This window comes from Anneissia japonica, unplaced genomic scaffold (genome assembly GCF_011630105.1).
Source record: "Anneissia japonica isolate Jap-2015-1 unplaced genomic scaffold, ASM1163010v1 scaffold287574_len47403_cov131, whole genome shotgun sequence".
NCBI classification, from domain to species: Eukaryota; Metazoa; Echinodermata; class Crinoidea; order Comatulida; family Comatulidae; genus Anneissia; species Anneissia japonica.
Window position 1 is genome coordinate 2,339 of NW_022749252.1, and position 25,713 is coordinate 28,051.

At 34.1% G+C, this 25,713-nt stretch overlaps 1 protein-coding gene across 1 annotated transcript in view; it reads left to right on the top strand.

Moving 5' to 3' along the window:
- Positions 1-371: 371 nt before the first annotated feature.
- Positions 372-25,713, top strand: part of LOC117121045 (ATP-binding cassette sub-family A member 5-like) — a 45,629-nt gene continuing 20,287 nt past the window's right edge. The window contains exons 1-14 of the mRNA XM_033266141.1: positions 372-565; positions 9,686-10,079; positions 11,546-11,664; positions 12,125-12,357; positions 13,485-13,624; positions 14,427-14,617; positions 15,854-16,005; positions 16,326-16,453; positions 16,894-17,180; positions 18,201-18,320; positions 19,465-19,603; positions 19,759-19,849; positions 22,349-22,488; positions 24,164-24,355. Coding sequence (XP_033122032.1) covers positions 482-565; positions 9,686-10,079; positions 11,546-11,664; positions 12,125-12,357; positions 13,485-13,624; positions 14,427-14,617; positions 15,854-16,005; positions 16,326-16,453; positions 16,894-17,180; positions 18,201-18,320; positions 19,465-19,603; positions 19,759-19,849; positions 22,349-22,488; positions 24,164-24,355 — 2,410 coding nt within the window. The 5' untranslated portion in view covers positions 372-481. The remainder of the gene's footprint in view (positions 566-9,685; positions 10,080-11,545; positions 11,665-12,124; positions 12,358-13,484; positions 13,625-14,426; positions 14,618-15,853; positions 16,006-16,325; positions 16,454-16,893; positions 17,181-18,200; positions 18,321-19,464; positions 19,604-19,758; positions 19,850-22,348; positions 22,489-24,163; positions 24,356-25,713) is intronic.

The window sequence follows — 25,713 nt, forward strand, 5'->3', positions numbered from 1 at the left end:
AACCAACAATTAATTTTTTGGCCTAATAATAAATTTGTCCTATTCTACTTGGCAACCACTGACATACTTTTTTTATATACACCTGATGACGAACATTTTCCAATGATTTCCTTATGTAAATACAAATGATTCTGAATGAAGCATTAAAAGCCATAAATTAACCACTTTTATTGATTCTGTGGGCGCAAAAGAAAAAAAACGCGGTGCCCAACGGGATGATGATTAATAATCAACTGACTACACTATTTATAATGTGATCCCGTGATAACACTTCGGATGACGAACATTTTCCATTGCCTTCTTTCCTTATAAATATGCATGATTGATAGTACGCCGGTCATTTGACTATAGAGGGCTTAGAGACTAGAGTGGACGTCATACAGGTAAACACAATCCTACAAATCGGATCGGAGAGGTGTGAAGAAACTTTGTGTGTTTGGTTTTCGGTGGTTCTCTGGTGCCTTTGGGGTCAGTATTAAGAATGACCGGGTTTTGGACCCAAACTGGCTACCTTATACGCCGAAATGTTTTAATGAAGTGGAGAAACAAGCGGGAACTATTTCAGGTAAAGAATTAGAAAAGTGTTGTTTTTTCTCTCTTGACACATATAAGGCTCGCATAAGGCCTTTTTCATGAATCGGTAGACATCTTGAAGTGATGTGCGAATCAGCGGTGCGTAACCAACAGAAATAAGATAAGCTTTTGGGCGGATTTTTTGACATCATGTTATGATTTTTTAAACAACACTCAAAATGAATACTACTAAATCTATGTAAATATGAATCAGCACGTTATCACATAGGCCTAAACATGATTTTTTTAAATCTTAAATCCATAAATTCCAGGCCAGGTCTTTCAGATACAGAAATGTGATATTGTACTGTATTGTTCAGTTTGGTTTTTATCCTTTTGCAAGCTCTATATATAATGTTTTGTTTTAATAATACAGTACTACTAGTAGTAATAATAATAATAATAATTATGATGATGACGATGGTGATAACAGATAATGATGTTAATAATATTAAAAAGTTAAGAAAATTGTGCTAAAAAGTAAGTTGTGATTTGTTGATCACAATTATTATAGTATACTGTAGTTTAAGCTTAGTAAGCTATAGTTAGGCCTAAGTTGTCTTGGATATTAAGTAGATCCCTGATAAAAGGCCATTGCAGGTAGTATTTCCTCAAATTTTTCACCTCAGCCCCAACAAATTTTAGGAAATATGTAGATCTAGATATCTGGAAATGACACTTTTATATAGTAAAATTCATCGTCATCACATCATCATTATATAGTAAAAATAAAGCGTCAAGAAATTTCTCATGATTTTCGGCAACCATAGATATCTAATTAATATGTGCGATGTACTATAGAAAATAAATATTAAAAACATTGTCTTTGATGTACTTAATTTAGGCCTACCTACTTTGAAGCCATTAGTCCACACAAGGGCTGAGGTTGGAACATTTTGGGAAATAGTACCTCTAGATTACCGGAAATGACACCCTGTTATAATAAAATTCATCATCATCGATCAAATTAATCGCTGTGATGTTCCATTGAAAATAATTCATCATCATCGATCAAATTAATCACTGTGATGTTCCATTGAAAATAAAACTCATTTGCCATTGATGTATTTTTAATTTACTTTACCATTTGCTGAAAACCAATCTTATTATTATATTACACAGGTTTTTTTTCATACTTCTCAAATTATAATAAAGGCACGAGCACAAGAGTAGTGTATTATAAGTAATTCAGATGTTTGTGGGCAGAGATTAAGTACCAGTTGTACAGCACACTTTCGTTAAAACCTGGGTCATTTATGCAGTTTATTTCAATAATTTTCAGGCATCTTCTTTTCTTATGATATTATTACATTGCGGACGAAAAGTAAGGGACCAACCCCCACGCCCTTAAAACAATATTTTGGGACATGTCCCTCCTTGATCATGGGTTTAGGGAGAGGCATCCCGTTCCATTTGAGATTTTTTGGAATTAGTTCATGTATAGACGCTCTTAGATGACATCTGAAAAGAAGTTAAGCTTAAAATAGAAAGTGTATGTTTTACAAGAGTAGCCTACATGTAACATGTATACATGAGAAGCACACACACATTACGAGTGACTATATATTTTTTTTCGAGGTCACCAAAGAGGGGTGGCTAGACACTCTATTCACCCACTAGATCCGCCACTGCCAATAATTACTAAATGATACAGAATTACGTAAATGATACCACAATTATTTTATTATTATTATTAATTATTATTATTAATTCTTATTATATCTATTTTTATTTTTATATTATTAGTATCATTATTATTAATAATATTAAAGATTTTTATTACTACTGTACTATTACTGTTATTATTATTATCCGCATTATTAGGCCTATTAATTATTTTTTATTAGAATCTATACCTATTATAAAGTGATGTATATTTTTATGAATACAGTAGAACCCCTCCTTTGGGACACCCCTATTCAGAAGTCAACCCTATTAAGTGGACACTTTTTCGTGAAACGATTGACAGTTTATCTTTAAACACTACAGCCAACCCCTATTAAGGGGATGGGGACACTTCCTGAGTGTGCCAAATGGGCAAACAACCCCTATTAAGGGTTTTTTTTATTCATTGTATCGCAACATCTACAGCACTCTAATCAGTAGGCCTACTGCATGTGTTACTTCGTAAATCAATTTTGACCCTTTACAATTGGGATTTCTTTTTCTGTGTTTTTTGTGTATTTCATATAGGATTTTATTATATCAAAACATATTACTCTATTCATGCTATATATAATCTTATAGAAATCTCTAATGTGAGTGTTGTTATTTGTAAAGTAAACCAGTCTTTGTTTACCTTTTCAGTACATTTCACATACACATTGTATACATACATATTAATCACCTTATACTATTTCAAACCGTATGAAATTATTTGATCATTTATAGAAAGCTCAATAAAAAAAAAAAAGAATATTTGGTCATTAACATTACATAATAAAAGGATATTGGGAACATATTTAACTATTGTTGTTTTGATTACATTTCTGCTAATTTCATATTATAAATGAATTGTATTTGTATTGCAAATTATTGCTATAAGTTCTTATTCTACTCCAACTGATTCTTATGTCAATAAAAATTAAATTATAAAGAATGTATGCATTACATACACATTATATTTTATTAATTATAACCTCCATCATGGTAGTAAATACAGGGCAGTGTGTCTATTTGGAGTATGATTCATAATCAGAACCTACAGTACACTAGGCCCCTAAACTTAAAACTAAAACAAAACATTTTATTCACCTTTGAAAGTCAGGCAACTGCCACAATAAGGCTACAAACAAACATCACTTTACCAACATCTTCGGAAAAAGGCAAAAATTATTAATATTATTGATTAAGCCCTAGGCCTACATACAGTAACTGTCGGTAAAAATAGGTTTACCCATCAACCCATTGTTTCATTATTTAGCATGGACTTAAGTGAGAACACGGCCTAATTTACCAATAGCTAAACTATAGGGGCAAGGCTACAGTTTGGGGAGTCAGACGAATTACTCCAATCAGTGGTGGATCTAGGATTAGATGTGTATAAGAGACAGACTTAATTTAGGCCTACCTACTTTGAAGCCATTAGTCCACACAAGGGCTGAAGTTGGAACATTTTGGGAAATAGTACCTCTAGATTTCCGGAAATGACACCCTGTTATAATAAAATTCATCATCATCGATCAAATTAATCGCTGTGATGTTCCATTGAAAATAATTCATCATCATCGATCAAAGTAATCACTGTGATGTTCCATTGAAAATAAAACTCATTTGCCATTGATGTATTTTTAATTTACTTTACCATTTGCTGAAAACCAATCTTATTATTATATTACACAGGTTTTTTTTCATACTTCTCAAATTATAATAAAGGCACGAGCACAAGAGTTGTCTCTTATACACATCTAGATGTGTATAAGAGACAGAATCTACGTTGTTATAAAAAGCGGGTGACAGTGTGAGACAAGTAAATCTGTTTAACGTATTGTTATGTTATTGTTGCTTTATCGAAAGCTTTCTTTAGAAAGACTGCAAATCACCAACAGTATCATTGGAAGTTGATAATTGAGTAATTTAATATTTTGTTGATTTTTTTTTTTGAGTTTTTAAATTTTACCATGACAATATATATTTAATGTCCATCTAGGATGTAGAAATAATCTTAGTGAATGAAGCACAATTGAACGCTTCCAGCCACCATTTTCACTTACATGGGTACCACTTCAGAGTTGTTGGTCAGGGCACTATTGCAGAAAAGACGACTGTTGCAGAGGTGAAAGAATTGGACCGTCAAGGTAATACTACCATCAAGTCATAGTTTTAAAAAAATAACAGTAAAAAATCACCAACACCGGCTATTACCGCTACTACTACCACTGCGACTACAGTGGCGGATCTAGGATTTAGCAATGGTAAGGCGATTTGCGAAGCGGCGGGGTTGACAAGGGCGCAGATCTGTTTCGAAAGGTGAGGGGGACATTTCGTGAGCCCACACTCACCTCAGGCCCATAATAGTTGGGCCTGAGGTGCGAAAACTTTAGGAGATCTAGCTCTAGATGACCGGAAATGACACTTTTATATAGTAAAATTCATCGTCATCACATCACCATTATGTAGTAAAAATGAAAAGCCAACAAATGTCTCATGATGTTTTACCAGCTATTTTGTCTGTCTGGCTTATATAATGATTTTGTTGCCAAATGTCCTGATGTTGATATATTTTCTAATTCTTTATATGTATTTAAATGTCATTTAAATAATTATCTTACGTAATTTTTATCTGTTTAATCGATGTAATATTTAACTCTACAATGTCTTAATAATTTGATGAATTTTAAATATTTTATATTTTTATATTGTACATAGAAATATTTTACTACAATCTTCGCTTGTAAGTGGGACCTTCTTGGTCCTGTTGGACGATTGAATAAAATAAATAAAAAATAAATAAAATAAAATAGAAAGTGTATGTTTTACAAGAGTAGCCTACATGTAACATGTATACATGAGAAGCACACACACATTACGAGTGACTATATATTTTTTTTCGAGGTCACCAAAGAGGGGTGGCTAGCCACTCTATTCACCCACTAGATCCGCCACTGCCAATAATTACTAAATGATACAGAATTACTTAAATGATACCACAATTATTTTATATTACTATTATATATCATATTTTATTATTATTATTAATTATTATTATTAATTCTTTTTTTATTTTTATATTATTAGTATCATTATTATTAATAATATTAAAGATTTTTATTACTACTGTACTATTACTGTTATATTATTATCCGCATTATTAGGCCTATTAATTATTTTTTATTAGAATCTATACCTATTATAAAGTGATATATATTTTTATGAATACATAGAACCCCTCATTTGGGACACCCCTATTCAGAGGTCAACCCTATTAAGTGGACACTTTTCCGTGAAACGATTGACAGTTTATCTTTAAACACTACAGCCAACCCCTATTAAAGGGATGTGGACACTTCCTGAGTGTGCCAAATGGGCAAACAACCCCTATTAAGGGGTTTTTTTTATTCATTGTATCACAACATCTACAGCACTTTAATCAGTAGGCCTACTGCATGTGTTACTTCGTAAATCAATTTTGACCCTTTACAATTGGGATTTCTTTTTCTTTGTTTTTTGTGTATTTCATATAGGATTCTAATAAATATCAAAACATGTTACTCTATTCATGCTATATGTCATCTTATAGAAAGCTCTAATATGAGTGTTGTGTTTTGTAAGTAAACCAGTCTTTGTTTACCTTTTCAGTACATTTCACATACGCATTGTATACATACATATTAATCACTTTATACTATTTCAAACCGTATGAAATTATTTGATCATTTATAGAAAGCTCAATAAAAAAAAAAAAGAATATTTGGTCATTAACATTACATAATAAAAGGATATTGGGAACATATTTAACTATTGTTGTTTTGATTACATTTTTGCTGATTTCATATTATAAATGAATTGTATTTGCATTGCAAATTATTGTTCTTATTCTACTCCAACTGATGCTTATGTCAATAAAAATTAAATTATAAAGAATGTATGCATTACATACACATTATATTTTATTAATTATAACCTCCATCATGGTAGTAAATACAGGGCAGTGTGTCTATTTGGAGTATGATTCATAAACAAAACATTTTATTCACCTTTGAAAGTCAGGCAACTGCCACAATAAGGCTACAAACAAACATCACTTTACCAACATCTTTGGAAAAAGGCAAAAATTATTAATATTATTGATTAAGCCCTAGGCCTACATACAGTAACTGTCGCCAAAAATAGGTTTACCCATCAACCCATTGTTTCATTATTTAGCATGGACTTAAGTGAGAACACGGCCTAATTTACCAAAAGCTAAACTATAGGGGCAAGGCTACAGTTTGGGGAGTCAGACGAATTACTCCAATCATTGGTGGATCTAGGATTTAGCAATGGGGGGTGGATAATGCGATTTGCGAAGCACCAAGTGGGGAAGGGGTGTGGCCCAACCGTGGGGGGAATTTTTTAGGAAATAGTAGCTCTAGGTGACAGGAAATGACACTTTTATATAGTAAAATTCATTGTCATCGCATCACTATTATATAGTAAAAATGAAGCGTCAACAAATATTTCTCATAATTTTCAGCAACCATAGATATCTAATTAATATGTGTGATGTACTATAGAAAATAAATATTAAAAACATTGTCTTTAATTTACTTAATTTAGGCCTACCTACTTCGAAGCCATTAGTCCACACAAGGGCTGAGGTGGGAACGTTTGAGGAAATAGTACCTGTAGATTTCCGGAAATTACACTCTGTTATAATAAAATTCATCATCATCATCGATCAAATTAATCGCTGTGATGTTCCATTGAAAATAAAATTCATTTGTCATTGAAATATTTTTAATTTACTTTACCATGTGCCGAAAACCAATCTTATTAATAATACATGCTTATCTCATACTTCTTAAATTATAATAAAGGAATGCATGATGTATTACAAGTAATGCAGATGTTTGTGAGCAGAGATACTGTAGAGTACCGGTTGTGCAGCACACTTTCGTTAAAACCTGGGCTGACCCACAAAGAACCCTTATAAATGTTCCCATTTCTTGCCATCAAGGGACATAAATCCCAGGCCAGGTCTTTCAGATACAGAAATGTGATATTGTACTATATGGTTCAGTTTGGTTTTTATCCTTTTGCAAGCTCTATAAAGTTTCGTTTTAATGCTACAGTACAACTAGTAGTAATAATAATAATAATAATAATAATTATGATGATGACGATGTTGATAACAGATAATGATATTAATAATATTAAAAAGTGAAGAAAATTGTGTTAAAGGCGAAAAAGTAAGTTGTGATTTGTTGATCACAATTACTATAGTATAGTTTAAGCTTAGTAAGCTATAGTTAGGCCTAAGCTGTCTTGGATATTAAGTAGATCTGTTATAAAAGATCATGAGAAATTTGTTGATGGTGAATTTTACTATATAAAAGTGTCGTTTCCGGCCATCTACAGGTACTGTTTCCTCAAACAACGAAGGTGGGGCTGAGGTAGTTGTGAAATCACGCCTTTGAAGTATGTAAAGTACATACAGCACTCAAAAACAATGTTTTTAAACTTTATTTTCTATGGTACATCACACATATTAATAAAGATCTCTATGGTTGCCGAAAATCCCTGTAAATGATCATGAAAAATGTGTTGGCACTTCATTTTGAGTATATAATGGCGATGTGATGATGATGAATTTTACTAAAAATGTCATGTTCTGTTCATCTAGAGGTACTATTTCCTTAAATTTTTGCACCTCAGCCCCAACCATGGTGGGCCTGAGGTGGATGTTGACTCGCGAAATGACCCCCAACCCCCACCTCCACCTTTCAAAACAGATTGCAGCCTTCCTGGGTATGACATTAAACTCCATTGAGTCGACACCTGACTCAGGACTGCTGATGAGGCGAGAATGCATAAATTTGTTTTTAGGATGTGATCTGGTTTTAAATGCCCATTTTTTGTGATTATGACTATTTTGGATAAACAATGTTTTGAGCAGTGGTGTATCCCGTGGTGTATTCAAGGCCCCTTCCCCCCCTTATCTATTGTCAGTCTATACTCAGTCCTCCTAATATAAATAAATATTTGGTCTAATCTAGTTGTTATATTCTAGTGTGGCAGAGCAAACAACACAACACAACAACTGATCAGATTGTACTCAATATAGAACACTCTGATCTGTAGTAAAGTCAACATAATTGGTTTCAGTCATAGATTTGTGATTGGCGTCTGTGGAAGTAATTTCATTTTTATGATATCATAAAATTTTACACTATACTGTAAATCAAATCATTTAATTGCACCCTCATATGAAGGAGCACAAATAACTAAATACTTGTTTCTTGTTGCTTGTATAGTGCTTTTCCTTTCAGTTACAAATCGCTGTAAGTTTTCCCCTGGTCATTGGGTCCACATGCTTAAGTGTTGCTGCCATATTGGCACAGTAGCATGCAACCCCACCAGGTACCCATTTATACTCCTGTGGTGAGAGAAGCAATAAAGATAAGCGAAATGCACAGCAACACCCCCAACATCAAAGGTTAGGAAACCAAACCCTTCCAGCTGCGCCAAATACTATTCAATAACACATTTCTGACAATCCCCACAAAAAATAACACTCACCGCATAGGGATTATAATCAGTTAAAAGAAATTAAATCTTACTTTAAAAATTTCTAGAAAAACGATTGAATTCAGTTAGTGAAATTAACTGCATGTCACCACTTTTGACACATTGGCTTCCACCTTTCATGGTTGCTGTTACAATCTTTTGCCGTTTTTGCAGATGCTACTGTACTTATACCTTGAATGCTAATACTATCCAATTATGTAAAAAGCTAATCAAATTTATTCTTCTTGCATAAACTGAAGTCATTTAATACTGGGATTTGCGGAGGACCAGAGATTTTATCCCTGAACAATCCCCCAGGATGAATAATAAAAGGGAAAAAAAATGAAAATAAAATGTCAGTTCTGAAGTTTTTTTTTAAAAGTATAATTTTAAATGTTTTAGTTAGCAACTGTATTTTATGGTTTGGAAATTCAAGTAAACAAAACTGCAGTAAACTTCTCAGGATCTCGAATTCGGCCCGTAAAGTCATTAAATCGAAAGTTGACAGTTTTGGTGACATCTATAACAAATCTGTACTTAAAAAATTAGACATCATTGATAAGGATCTTACCCACCCCTTGCATCATGAATACACATCTAACAGATCTGGTCGTCTACGCCCTAAAAAGTGCAATAATAATAAAAAAAATTTCACTCACAACTCGGTATATATCTATAATGCTAAATTTGACCGATAATTTCCTATTGCAATACCTTTCTATTTTTTTTGTGCAGTTCACTCATCTTTATAAAAAAAAATCAAAACATGTCTCTTAATTTTTTTCCCGAAAGATCAACACTGTGATTTCATTGTGTATTTTCGGGTTTTTTTTTAAATAATTTGTAACGTGTATACATAAACCTGAAACATCTAATACTTTTCTTTCTGTTTTTATTCCCATAGGAAGTATTTCTTCCAATGCTGCTACTTATGAATCTAGCTACAATTCGTTTTTCTACTAAACCAGAAACTGAAGAAGGCATTCCGTCATTCCCACAATTCAACTTGTTTTCCGAATATTTTACGCACACGCTTAAGAACCCCATCGGAGTCGCTGCCCCGAACTCTACAGAGCTGGATGCTCTACTGAACATAGCTAGACGTTCAAACAAATTGAATTTGAAATTTTTAGTTTATGAGAATGAGACGTTCTTGCTTGAAGCCGAGTCGTCTGAAAACTCAAACCTTACTGGCCCAGCTATCGTGTTTACAGATAGTTTTCCCGATGATTTGAGTTATACGATACGAATGGACAGAAACGCAGTTCCGTCAACTGGTGACGAATTTACCAATGCTGGTACGTACGTGAGAATTATAGGAAGGTTTTAGTGCATGCCATAAAATACTGTATGTATTGTAAGAGAATTAATTTGTTGACCTTTTTTTTATCATGTTAAATCTATTAGAAAAGTAATATATTATTTATTATAAACTTATATACCTTTATTATGTGATCTTAAATTATGTCATAATATTAAAATATATAGTATAATAAAAATGTTACATAATGATCATTATAAAATATATTAATTATATAATAGTATACAGTAAATGTATACAGTATGTCCGATAACCACAGATATCCTCCTACACCAACTTAAAGTGTGTCCAATAACTTGTCAGCCTCTCCAGTTTGTCTGTCTGAGAATGGTCATGTTGATTTAATGGGCGTGGATTTGTAGTGCCATACACTATCTCCATGTTTATATGATAAATATTTATTTTTTCTGCAATTACTGTATTGATGCTAAAAGTGTGTATTGATGATGTACTAGTTTGTATTTAAGGGAGGTTCGTAGGCCTATAGTTTAGGAAGAAAGAGAGTATTTAGTTTGACCTATATAGGCACGCACTGTTATGACTATTGAGTCTTGTCAACCGAAACCGTCATCAGTGACCAAAAAATGAAAATTGACTTTTTAATTCTTATTCTCCACGTTGTGAACTTTAAAATAATGAGTCATTTTACTGGAATCGACTTACTATTGCTGAAGTTATGAGTAAAAGTATTACAGCTTCTCAGTACTAAAGTATACAATATTTCCACATGCTATTGACTGTACACAAGTTTAACAATTAGCGACACCACGTTGGTTTTTGAATGGCAAGCCTATGTGTATACTGTGCAGCAGTCTTTTGTTTGAAATAAACTGGTGGTCTGGACAAAGCTAAATAAATAGGAGGTGGGTTAAATCAGTGATATACTGTACAGTGAGGAAATGGTTGTAGTGACAGAGGGAGGGGAGGACTCGTGGGATGTTAAATATTGTTTTGGGTATGGTCAAATTTTGTTTTGGGTTGTTTTGTTCTTTTTCATATCCTGTCTAATCGTTTGTCTTTAAGATACTGACACACCATGGATATACAAAGTTTGCTTCTGTTATAAAAGTGTACCTCCAATGTTATTAATATTAACACATAGGGTTAAATCTGACAGATAGTGTTAAATCTGACAGATAGGGTTAAATCTGTTACATGCTGTACAGGGAGGAAATGGTTGTAGTGGCAGAGGGAGGGGATGTTAAATATTATTTTGGTTGGTGTCAAGTTTCGTTTTGGGTTTTATTGTTGTTTTTCATATCCTGTCTAATCATCACACCTTGGATTTACAAAGTTTGTTGCTGTTGTAAAAGTGTACTTCCAAGTGTTATTAATATTATTATTTAATTAATTGTTAATATTATTTTATTAATTTAAATGTACACTGTCTGCCAAAAAAAAAAAATTCTGTATTTGTAATTTATTTATTTGATTTTCCTTCAGGAACTTGTCGGGATACATCGCAGGATAACTTGCCGCCAATGTATAACTGCCCTGCAGCGGGTTATCTTAGATCTGGTTTCTCCGCACTACAAGTCATCATAGACCATGCCATTATTTTAGTAAGTTTTCAAAAATAATTGTTATATCTAAGAAATTCCATTCAGAAAATATATGAAAGTATAAAATAGTATTAAATAATTTGAAGATATAGATGTTACAGATACAGTCTAATTAGTTCTGTGATTGTCTAATAAGATGATTAAATAATACTGTACAGTTTACATTCATTGTATTTAGTTTATCATTGATTAAAATAGATTTACACACTTTTTTAATAGTTACACTGTTACACAGTAATATTCATCTAAATTTATTTCAAGTAATAATGGTTGTTTTATTTGTATTTTTGCTATCCTATTTCTATGGGGTTTTTTTTTATTGTTCATAATAGGTAATTCAGGCTGTTATGCTTGGATATGGATAATTTTAATCAGTGGCAATAAAGAATTAATGGATAAATGTTAATAATTGTGTTATGATTAATTTATCTATTTATTTATTTTTTTTATATTGTTGTAGATGAAGACCAACAATACAATTAGTCAGGTACCACTTCCTGATGCTTATACAGAGATGTTCCCTAAAGGTGAATACCCTGGCTCACCAACGGCTCTGCAGACCACCACCGCTGTTTATTTTGTGTTAGCGTATTCTCCATTCGTCATCGTCTTACTTTCAAAGATCGTCGGAGAGAAGGAGAAGAAACTAACTCAGTCGTTGAAAATGATGGGAATGAGGACAGGACCATTTTGGTTTGTGAAATTTATTTTGAACTTATTTTGCCTTTCGGGAAACTATGGCGATGGGAGAGTGTATATATGGCAGGGCTCCATTGGAGCATGAGGGGAGCCCTGAGGGTTTTTGCAACTTTCAAGAACAAAATAATGTGAGATAAGAAATAAAGTGCAGACATTTGTTATAACAGTTTTTAAAGATTCTGAATAAAAATGGAAATTTGCTGTATCAAAATTTAACCATAATTAAGCACGGGATAACTGCATGAATTTCAGTGTTGGAACAGGTCTTGACATGTTGACGCAAGGGTGGGGTCTCCCACATGGGTGGCGTCTCCCACATCTAGGAACTGGCTACCTACTGGCTCAAGCCATTTCCAGACTATCAAATTTAATTTGACAAAACATGTGACATGCCTAAATATGGTCATGATGAGATCATATGACCATATATAGGTACATCATAACCATATATAGGCACATCATGACCATATATAGGCACATCATGACTAAATATGGGCATACAACAGTTTTTGTCTGGACAGAGCCATAGTTTTAATTTTATTTAGAACCAAGCCTATTTAAACATTTAGGCCCTTTAGATTCATTTATTTAATTCATAATTAAATAAGCCAAAACTTCCTCATCCCATCCCACTTTAGTTTTTGTTTCATTTGCCTTGTATGAAAAAATTATTGTCTTTTCTAAGCCCTCCTAATCATCAGTGTTTAAACAATAAATTGGTAACTTCATTTCCCTTGCATCAAATACCATCAAAATAATGATGAATTTACCATTTACATGCTTCACGGCCAATGGTATATGTAGGGGGTGCACTTTCTCCCAAAAAGCTTTCCCCCAGTTTAAATGTCTGAAGCAAAAAAATTATGTTCCAATAGTTAAAAATCACCTCATATAATCTTTATGCAACTTGTGCCCCCCAATTAATCATTGAACCTCCCACTCCACCTTCGCTCCCCATCAGGTCGCCCCATTTTACGGGGCCTCCAATCCTGTATACACCTTGTCCATGGCACCCTACCTTCTGTAGTAGAAGATCATAAAAATGTACTGTTAGTGTGATAAGCAGCAAATGTGAAGGGGAATAGTGGTCTCTATTCTAACAAAATGTTTACTGTGTGTAGGACCGCTTGGTTTATCGTGTATGCTGTAATGATTGGCGTCGTATCCATATTTGGAATCGGCTTTGCTAAAGCTATTCAAGTTTTTCCGAATGGAAATTTTTTCTTGCTGTGGCTCCTGCTAATGTTGTATGGAATTTCAAGTAAGTCGTAATTGTGGTTTTTTTTTTTCTTGTTTAAATTTATTTGCAGTGGCATATCTAGGGGATGCACAGGGAACATCACTTCTGTACTGCAACCTGTTCTGCTTGTTACACAGGAACAATGAGCCACATAAAAGCAGTGCTATGTAGCATAATGTATACCAAACATCCATCTCTGATTACCAATTTTCTGTCCAAATCAATTTCATTTCATTGATGTATTCAACCAAGTATAACTAGTTGAAGAGTCCCAACACAACAATAGTTGGACTATAACTCAAGAGTCGATTGCACCTAAAAATGTGAAGAATTGCACAGTATGGAAATTTTAATATCAAATAATAAAAATGATTTAAATGTTTGTTATGAATTATGTTACCAAAATATAAAATAAAATATAAAAAAAACTTTATTTGTGAATTAAACAAAAACAAAATGCTTTTAATAATATTAATTTATATTATCTAATTCTAATAATAATAATAATTCATTATTCGTCCTAATTCTAACTGGAAATTGGATTTTTGGGCTGGGCCCCTTAGGACCCACAGCAGCTGCAATGCAGCCCCACCCAACTAAACTACTACATATAACGGACACATTTTCCCAAACCTGCCTAACTCTCAATATGAAGGCTATTGAACCATGATTGAACCAAGTGATCAGCCTCCTATTAAAACCCAAGGCTGGCCAGGTTTGAACTTGCAAGAAACATGAATAATGCCTCTGAGCTAGCTGCTCAGCTCATTAAAAGTTTATCTTATTAAGGAAGTTAAAAAAGTATTAATGTATTTTCTTTCAGTCGTCAACTTGGCCTTCATGCTGACGCCATTCTTCAACAAAGCATTGACAGCAGGCGCATTTGGAGCCTTTTTGGCATTTTTCCTGGCTGTTGCTTATATTCCTCTCGGTCTTATTTCGGGGATACCGGCAGCGGTCAAATGGATATTGTGCCTGTTCTCACCAATAGCTGTTTCGCTTGCTTTAGACTCTGTAAGTTTGACAGTCAATTGCACTGTGGTCCACCTTATGCTAATGTATGTTAAAATGTGCACAGGACTGCAAAATAGAAAATTATTTTAGTAAAATGCAAGACCAATTATATAGAGTATTTTATGGTAATGGTAATGGTTGGAGACTTATACAGTGGAAGCTGTAAGATGTATTTTCTGGGCTGTCTCTTATACACATCTGGGGGGCTAAGTTGTCTGAAGGTGGGGGGGGACTGAGTGAGATTAGGGTAACTTTAGCGCACATCGTCATCTGAGGGCCTTCTGACTGAGACGGCCCCTAATGAGACTTTTTTTTTTTTTAATAAGGAGCTCTAGATGGCTGGAAATGTCACTCTCAGACTAGAAAAATACTTTTAAATGTAAGGTTGATAAAATACAATTGTTAATATACTCTCAAACACGCATTTCATATCATTAGGCCTGTTTTATTTAGTGCAGGGGGGGGCTTCACTTGTCCCCTGTGTCCCCTTCTCCCGCTGGATCCGCCACTACTTATATAGCACATAATATGTGCTCTCTATGCACTGTACAGAAAACAAAAAAGCAAAATCTATTCTAATAGGTGAACTAAGCTAACCATGCTAAAATATACGCAGAGGAACCAACACTATCGCACCTTCACCTGCAATTCTGCAATTTGAGACCACCAAAATGCAGTGGTTAGCAGGTACATGGCTCACAGGTGCTCGAATAGTGTTGGCATCTGGTCTAGCCTTTCCTAACAACAAAAGTGAAAATATTAGAAAACAGACAAAAGAAAATGAAAAGGTGTGATTTAAGGCTTTGCTTGAAAACAGAGATCGAGGAAGACTAATCGCTACGTCATGGTACCACATGAGACAACTTTGTTTCTAAACAACTTTTGTCGCTATAGTTCCATGGCAAAGCTGCACTTTCCATAGCTTTTTAACAGATGTATTAATTTGGGCCTATTAATTTTCAAGTAAAGAAATCACCATATTTTAAATTTCAGATTTATATTTCATTTGGTAACAAATACAATTTTGTAAAATTTTGTTAGAAATATCTGTCAGCATAGGAGGTCTGTAGTAAGCCATATTAACCGCCATAGTACTATAAATCATACAGTAAATGTCAAAGTAGTTTTGTTACCATCTGCAACACCCCCCCTCCCCAATTTATTTGATGTATTTATTTTACTAGAATGTTTATAAATTTGTTAATTATTTTCTTTTTCATATTATTTTTACTGCAGGCTGTACTGCTTGAAATTGAACATGCTGGCCTGACCTTCAATAGCTTCGGTCAAAGTGAATTTCCGGTGTATGCAAACTTCATCATGCTGTCTGTGGATATTGTCCTGTATTTTGCCCTGGCTGTTTACTTTGATAATGTTGTGCCTGGTACGTTAAATTAATTTGGGGTAAATGTATTGTTCATAATAAAGATGGTGGTGGTGGTGATTTTAATGGTAAAGGGTTATGGTATTGGTGTTGGTGGTGTTCGTTTTCATGATGGTCATGGTGTTAATGACTATGATGCTGATATTGATGCTGCACCCGATTCTACCTAATAGATCTGATAAGTATCAGTTCCGGTGACATCACCATTCATGATGCCATCACCAAACCTGATAAGGGGATTCTGATCAGTTGATTGGTGACTGGTGCTGTCACCAATATAGAAGTGTATCAGCATTTTATTTGTCACCGAAACTGATCACTTAGGGAGAATTGGCTGGATGGTTGTAGTAATGGTGTTGATTGTGGTGATGTTGGTATTGATGGTGGTAGTAATGGTGTTGATGGTGGTGTTGATGTTATTGATGGTGGTAGTAGTGGTGTTGATGATGGTGGTAATGGTGGATGGTAGTAGCAGTTGTTGTAATGCTGTCTCTTATACACATCTAGATGTGTATAAGAGACAGGTGTAGGACCGCTTGGTTTATCGTGTATGCTGTAATGATTGGCGTCGTATCCATATTTGGAATCGGCTTTGCTAAAGCTATTCAAGTTTTTCCGAATGGAAATTTTTTCTTGCTGTGGCTCCTGCTAATGTTGTATGGAATTTCAAGTAAGTCGTAATTGTGGTTTTTTTTTTTCTTGTTTAAATTTATTTGCAGTGGCATATCTAGGGGATGCACAGGGAACATCACTTCTGTACTGCAACCTGTTCTGCTTGTTACACAGGAACAATGAGCCACATAAAAAAATTGAAATTTGATTTTTTTTTTTTTTAATTTGTGGAAGTTACTTTTGTGATTCTTTAAATGAACAATTTTCTAAATTTGTTCAGGAATTTCAATGGATATTTATGAAGGGCAGATTACATGTTTACTCGGCCACAATGGTGCTGGGAAATCAACGCTCATTAATTGTTTAACTGGCATGATGCCTTCAACATCCGGACTGGCTAGAATTTACGGCTACGATGTCACAGACCCATTTCAAATGGACAAGATCCGTACAATGACGGGAATCTGCCAACAAGAGAACACACTCTTTGACTACCTGTCTCCCAGAGAACATCTAACTATTTTTGCTGGTTTAAAAGGAATCCCCGAGGAGGAAATTGAGATGACGGTAAAAATATTGCATTCTCAGAGCAGTTATATGATATATACACTGACAGTAGCAGTGGCATATCTAGGGGTGCGTGGGGGCTCACGCCCCTCCAAAAATTGCCTGCACCCTCCCAGACACCCCTATAAAAATCATGGTTAAGTTCTTAAGAAGCACCTAAAGTCACCTTATTTTGCAAGTTAGCGCCCCCTCAAATGATCATCGAGGCCCCCCCACTTCACCTTTGTGCACCCATCAGTACCCCCACTTCAAGACCCCTAGATACGCCACTGTAGAGTAGCTATTTTTTATTTGATTTTATATATATCCTCGCTCATGTCATGAAGAAACAATGAAAATATATTGTGTTAATTCGGGAAAGCAAACAGCGTGTTAAAATATGCGGCTATTGCCGTTACAGACTTTTTGTGTGGTAAAGAATAAAGAAGTGCTTGACAACCAATACATGCTTTTATTGACTCACTTCTTTTTGTTTTCACAAGCTAGCACAATCTAATTTGATTGTGTTAGTTTGTGATGCGAGCGATGATGGCGTATCAAAGAATCGGTAGTAAGTGTTAAGTGAAATATACTGAAGTTAAGAGTATATCAAATTGATAAGCTATTTTAGGAAATCTTAGGATTTGTAGTAGTTTGTTCATGCATAACTGAATCTGCATAACTGAATCTTAGTTTTCTTGCTTGTAGGCCTCATTTATATTCTTTTGCAAAAGTAAAATAACTTCATTTAACTATTAAGAATTTTTTCCAGGACTGTTATGGTGGTTTTTTTTTGTTTTTTTTTTTGTTTTTTGTTTTGCTTACTAAGATAACATCTAGCTTGTCCTAAAATTCCAAGTCATATTGACATTACAACAGCTTCATGACTGACAGCTGGTGTAAAAAAGCTATTGACAAATCACAGGGAGTTGACAAAACAAGAGGAACTCAGAGAATCATAAATCATAATTAAATTATCACTAAAGAATTAGTATACTAACTACGCTAGAGTTTGATAGATTTTATATTTTGAAATTTCAGGTTGATAAAATCTTGAAAGAAGTTGGTCTGGAAAAGCAGGGAGCCACGTATGCGAAAGAATTGAGCGGAGGTCAGAAACGGAAGCTCTGTATGGGTATCGCACTTATTGGTGACCCTAAGGTATTATTACAAGTATTTATGCGTACAAGTTAACTAAACATTCTCAGTCATTATTGATTACTAAGAATAGGTGTACTCTTATGAGAAGTATTCTATATTGATTTAAATTCCAGTTGATATTTATATATTATATAAATACCAACTGTTAAACATACAACGCTTTTTATGGTACTTGAGTTGATTGATATGGTATGAAATAAGGCTAACAACAACATCAATGATAATAAAAATGTTTAACAAAAAAAAAGTGTGTTGAAATTGTGTCAGGTCAGCTACATACATGCATTCATCATTTTCTTTTGTTTAATGTAAACATGCTGACTTGTCATGCAAATAGTTGGTGCATTGGGTTTGTTTGGTTTGTTGTTGAACTTTAAGGATCCCCTTTTGATAATGCAGCTGTAAAACTCCTTTTATCAGCTACCTTTAAAATTTATGTTTTTAGTTAGTGTAACATGCGTTTTATTGCAGTTGTTTTTGTTATACTTTTTAATACTCGTAAAATAATCTGTATCTACAGCCAGGCAACCACTGTGTCATACAACAGTTGTATGTCTGTCGCGAAACGAATCCTACTCCACTCCCTCTGCGTGCGCTAGATGACTCGACGCTATCTGCTGCTTGTCGGTGGCAGTCTAATCTGATCGTCATTAAAAACGGTTGCACGTGCGTCACCGCGTTGCGTTCTTCATAGAATCGTGTCGGCCAACGACCGCTTTATAGATACTTGTATCACAGTTATTATTATTAGTATTGTATTTCCATTATTTTTCTATTATTTGTGTTATCAAAAATGCTACTAACACTTTTATTTGTGTTATTATCAGCATTGTTGTTATTAATATTATTTGTTATTGTATTTTTTATATTATTGTTATATTGTTATTATATAACACAGAAAAAATTAGAATTTCATTTTTATTTATGCTTTATAAAAATATTTCAAGTTGTGATTTGGTGGTTTTCTTGGATGAGCTATTGTTGTTACTATTATTTGTATTATCAGCATTGTTATTATTTATATTACTGTTAATGTTATTATATTTTATTATTATATTATTGTTATATTGTTATTATATAATATGAACAAATGAGACATTCACTTACAATTATGCTTATAAAAGTATTTTAATTTGTGATGTAGGTGGTTATCTTGGATGAGCCGACAAGTGGTATGGATCCATACTCAAGACGGTCAATTTGGACATTGCTGAAAAACAAGAGAGAGGGAAGGGTCATCCTTTTAACGACGCATTTCATGGATGAAGCTGACATTTTAGCGGGTCAGAAATGTTTGAATACATTTTATTTCTAAATCCTCCATCTGTAAAATTGCCTTTCAGGCCCCCTCTGTTTTGGATTCTTAGATTCGCCACTGATACAAATAAAAAATTATTAAAATTATATGCAAAACCAAGTCTATATTTATGATTTGCAGATCGTAAAGCCATCATAAGCAATGGTAAACTGCGTTGTTATGGATCATCACTCTTTCTCAAGAATCGATTTGGTATCGGCTACAAGCTAAGGTAATTATGAATTTTGTTAATGATTTAACTAAATGATATACCATTTATCAAATCACCTGCCCCCAGCAACTTGTTATTTCATCACTTGTCTCGTCTCAAATTTTCTTGTTTTCTTTGTGAACATTTTGTGTATAGTGCTATAACACATTCCCTTATGCACCAGCGAATAGATTATATATAGACTGTATAAAGTATTGCAAATTATAAAATAATTGTGACGTTCCTATATATACCGGCACTCTTTTGCACTCTGCCTACTGATCTCATTTGCAATCGTTGTACATAGTATAGTTCCTTTGCATAGCTGTGTTTAAAGCATTGTATTGTGTGTGTCAGTACAGTTGATAAATTTGTAGTCTGAACCGTGACATTGATTGACTCGCGTCTAGCTTGAAATTGCTCTCTAGACCGTCACATTAGAGCTTTAGGCCTGTGCTTGACTCAGAAGTTGAGAAATATGTAATGTGAACCTCATTGACCCTGGGTTGGCCTAGAATTTACCATTGGAATGTCTCACAGAAACCTGTGACCAAAATGTAACCAATCACAGCTGGCAGTACAATGTTTGTGCGCAAGGATTTTTACTATTTGAATTAGGTCAATCTAGGCCAACCTACGTAAGTGTGGATGCTTAACATTTTCAACCCAGGCTTGATATCTCAAAGGTACTGATTAAACCATAATTGGCATGAAAATGTGCAATTATGAGAAATAAACATGAAATACTTTCTATTTGTCCTCAGACTTTTTGCCAAAAACTTTTACTGTGTTTACTATTCCATCATTGTATAAGTAAAACATTGCTTGGATAGAAACCACAGTCTTGTTTCTGCTTAAGCAAAACTCAAAACCTAATTAGATTTTTTTTTATCCATTTTGATCAAAAGTTTTGAAAGAAACCCACATATCAGGAGAAGCAAAGTCCTGTAGTCTGTGAGGTAACGTTGGATTAGTCAGAATCTTGCTTTGGAAAAACAATACACTACCAGAAAGGCATGCTGAAATGTTAAAATATATACGCTGAAATATGCATGCATCCTGGATTGCACACATGTTATAACAATTATTATATGTTTGTTGAAGTGCATGTATTCTAAAATGCCTGAAATGTATATATGCTCTTATGTATATGCAATGTACATTATGTACTTTAATTCAGTGCTTCAAACCCAAACTTTTTTCTTGGGGACCGTCTTTAAGTATCAGCCTTACAACGGTGACCCACCTTGTCAGAAAAGAGTTCACTCATTAAGCTTTTTGATTGAGCTTTAAAAACAAAGGTTAAAGGTTATTCATTTATATTGCGCAAAATACGAGAGTCTCTATGCGCAGAACAAGTGAGCAGGTGTAACTGGAACAATGATGATAAGCAATGACTCGGCCTAGATATCGCAGCCCCTACCTGAAGCAGTTTTCCAAAATTATTTTTATTTGAAAGCACACTGTGTTAGTTGTATTTTTTTTTTTCAAAATAATGGGATTAATATTTATAATCAATCTATATATATTTGATAGTTTATTAATCACTATTAAGATATTTTTAGTCATCAATATTTTTTATCTTCTTCCACTGAGAGAATAAATATGATTATTTTTGTATGTAAAAGGACATTTTCTTGCCCCCCTGAAAAATATTGGCAGCCCATTTTTGGGCCTCGACCCACAATTTTGGAACCAATACTTAATGCATGTATGCTGTAATGTATTTTGTTTTCATAACGGGTCCCTTTGAAACTAATATGTATAAAGTAATGACAGATACACCATAAAAGATTTACAATAAATTTAGAAACGTCTAAACATTACTAATGCTTGTAAACGTAACAAGAATGTATGCAGTGCATACATGTAAATATGCATGCTTGCTACAATGCATATTTATGCTGCAATACATTTAATTAAAACATTTTGTGTAAAAAAATTAACACTGATTGTTTCTATTTAGAGTTTTACTTACGTACTGTTCTTGGATTTTCTTGTTTATTTTTTTTTTCGTTGCACATAGAAAAGGAAATACAATTGCTGATTATCACTAAAATGCTGTGGAAGTTTTTAATTGATGTTTTTATGTCGTTGAGAAGTAACTTTTGATGGTTAAATTTTACTTGTATTTTAACTTCTCTATTTTTGTTTATTTTACATAACAGTTTTATATAATAATAATGTGCTTTTTTTAAACAAATTTTTAATGTTTTTCGATATCCATATTTTTGTTGTTTCATAACTTTTTATCTATTTTAAATAATTTTAGTGTTTTATACTGTAATGAGCAATGAAATTTCTTTTTTTTTTTATGGATGAATACATTTTACTTTGACATTAAACTCTTAACTAATTCTCATTAAAAATCAATATTTTTTTATATTTTTTTTTTAGAAAATTCTTATTGTCTTATGGGTTGACCATGTGTCCCTGGCAGCAAATGTGTTAATCATATTAAAGTTGAAAAATACTGTATGGGCATTTCTTTGAATGAGTATTTTTTATTTTCATATGCAGCATGGTGACTGAGATGGATTGCAATCATGATGCTGTCAAAGATGTTATTGTGTCAAAGGTCAGTGATGCAAAGGTCATAAGGTCACATGGTATGGAGTTGTCATTCCAGTTGCCGCTAAAGGATGTCAACTTGTTTGCAGGTAAAGTATTTATTGACTTGGCTATGTAGTGCCTTCTCACAAATAATCATTTATGTTCATGTTTCTACATTTTGTATTAAATTGCTGAGACCCTGAATATATAAATTAACCGAATGTATAAAAAAGTGATGATTTTAGATGAATTTTCTTTGATACTAAGCCAACAGTAAAATATCATACCACTACAGTTTTGACCAACTTTGTTGATCTTCATCATGTAAATGACCTAACCACCTCAGTTAGATAATTTCTTCATCAGCTGGTGTCCTCTGATGACGTGCGCCCTTTGTTGGTTTTTGAGGTCTTCTCTGCAGGGCCCCCCGTTCCCCTGGTTGTTGTAGAAGGTCGTTGTAGGCTCCTTCATCTCTATTCATGTTGCTCCTTTTTTTTTTATCCATATTGCTTTTTGATGGTGTGTTGGAGTATTAAGTGATTCTTTTTGTAGTATTTCGGTAATGTTCCAGTTTGGTATGTGGTTATGTCTGACCATGTGGTTTGTTGTAGCCGATTTATGGATAACAGATGATGTTGAGGTGTAAGCTGTTCTTGTGTGTACCCCTCTTGTATTATTGGTAATGTCTGCTTTGCGTTCAGCCAGTCTGGTATGTAGATTAGAAGACCTCAAAAACCAACAGAGGGCGCACTTCATCGGATGACATCAGCCGATGACTTAGTGTCAAAGAAAATTCATCTAAAATATATATTAGTGATGATGTTCAAGCAAAAGTGATGATATTCGTGCAAAAAGAACAATTGAAGCTTAAATTTTAGCCATGACAATCGAGAGCTTTTGATTGATAATGTATTTAACCAGAATGTAGAACGGATTCACTCATTTGTGACTGTCATCACATGTGTTCCACATTCTACTATAAATCAATTTCAATTTGTTATGGTCCATACGCAGATATGTCTCAAATGCAATGACTGACACACCAATGTTTAATTCAGTACCGTCTTTTTTCTGCCCGGAACGTACATTTGGCCGACAACCAGGAGAGTGTAAAATACAAGATTCAGACATGCCCAGTTAAATTAACTTGGCATTATGTATTAATTCTACGTTTTATTTCATCGTAAATCGAAATATCCCTAATCAGCAAGTGTGGTAGGTGCGTATGCACCCCCTAAATCAGTCCAATTGACTCCCACCTCCTAACCCCATGGCTATCTGGATGTGACCCTGTACAGAACAATATAATAAAAACAGGCTAGAAAAGACCAGACAGGTGCAAAACACTTGTGCGGTCTTATGTCTACGAGTAACACCAAGAAATTTCATTATTAAAAGTTAATTATAAGAACAAAATTCTACTATTAATACATCTACATAAAAAAATTCAGAGACAATATTATATTGGTTATCTTGGCAGGAAGAGTTTTTTAAAAAAATGTGATAATAAAATCAAGGACAGTTTCTGTATTTTATAACAAAATAATAGTTCATTTTCATTCATTTATTCACTTGTCAAAAAAACATTTAAAACATTAACATTGGTGCTAATTGTGGTCCGAAGGCCAAATTGCTTATGAGCCTAATGATTTTCAGTATTAAAAATGATTTAAAAATGATTTAGGCAATCATATTATTAAATATAATAATAAAATTTCTATGCTACTATGTCATTTGCTACAATATGCAACAATTTATATTTTTTTGACATTACTCCTTCAGATCTCTTCAGGGAACTTGAAGCTGAAAATGCAAATGGCGTTGAAGCATCAAAGTCGATGGGAATCCAAAGTTATGGCGTTTCAATGACGACCTTGGAGGAAGTTTTCCTGAAGATTGGTGAAGAAGCAGACTTGGAAAAAGAACGAGAGCAAGACGGATTGGGAACTGAAGGGAGCACTAATGATAACAGTGGTAAAAGTGATTGATCTTTATAGCGTTTGTTACATCATTCTTCATCATTATCTTATCACTTCATCATCAGCATCAACATGATCATCAACTACATCATCTTCCTGTCCTTATTAGCCTCCCCGAAGGAGCGAAGCTCCCGAGAGTCTATTGATTTTTCTCATGTTCTTCTTCATGTTGTCGTTGTTAGGCTAATAGTTGTTACCATGATAACTCGTACCTACGTATTTCATTCCTTTACTTTAGCGTAATAAAACAAAATCTAATATTAAATAAATCTTATTATATATTATACTATAAGGCTACGTTCAGACTTGGAGATAAGCCAGGCTTGAGTTAAACCTGGCTCAACGTTAAGCCCGGCTTATCTTTGCTGGACGTTCAGACTAGCGGGTTTAGCCAGGCGAGAATTTGCATAATAATGAACCGTAACCAGGAAACGTGTTTCAAAACATTGCTCGTGAAACGTACGCTCACTCACAGCATACGTAATTGAATGCTGATTGGTCATTTTGTCACCCAAAGTCAATGCAAGACCCCCCCCCCCTCCGCAACGATTAAATCCTGGCTTAAAAAAGTTAAACACAGTGGTGCGCCAGGCCTAGTTACTGTAGGGACACAGCCCGGCTTGAGATAAGCCACCTAGCTCAGACTGGCAGGTGGATAAATCAGGTGAGTTGAGCTGGGTTTATCCACCTAGTCTGAACTAGGCCTAAGTTTCTATGAATAAACAAAATCTAATTTTTAAAATACTTTAAATTTTGCACGAGTTGCGCTGAACTTAAGTGATTTCTAGGACTAAATTCTGGGCAGAGGAAATATTCCTCATGCAGGCCCTTACCTTTTAGTTGTCTGGGGCCTAGGCCCATCTTGCTTAGGCAAGGCCTAGCCAAACTGCAGGGCTAGAGCCAAGACCTAGCTACAGGGTTGTTAAGTAGTGTAGGTAGCCAGGTAGCCAAAGGAGAATTCCTCTTCCACCCCCTTTTATCACAAAAAAAAATAAATAAATAAATAATTGTTTTTTTAGATAATTGTTATGTGAATACTCAATTCTGAAAGAAAGGTTGATTAATGGGTTGATTGATCGATTGATATCGTGTGTAAGTCACGTCGTGCAATGGATAGATAGCTACAAAGAAAGTTTAATCGCAGACGCACCAGCATGGAAACTTTTGTGAAATCAATCACTGTCTATCATGATCAGCCGGTATGTGCTCACAGGCCACCATGCTGGATCTCAGTGATTAGAGTAACTACCTATATGTCCACATCTCCATTGATGACACTCGTTGAGTAGACTTCACTCTTAGTAAAGTACAGTTTTTGTGTAGACGACACCCCAAAAATACTTGTGTCCCCAC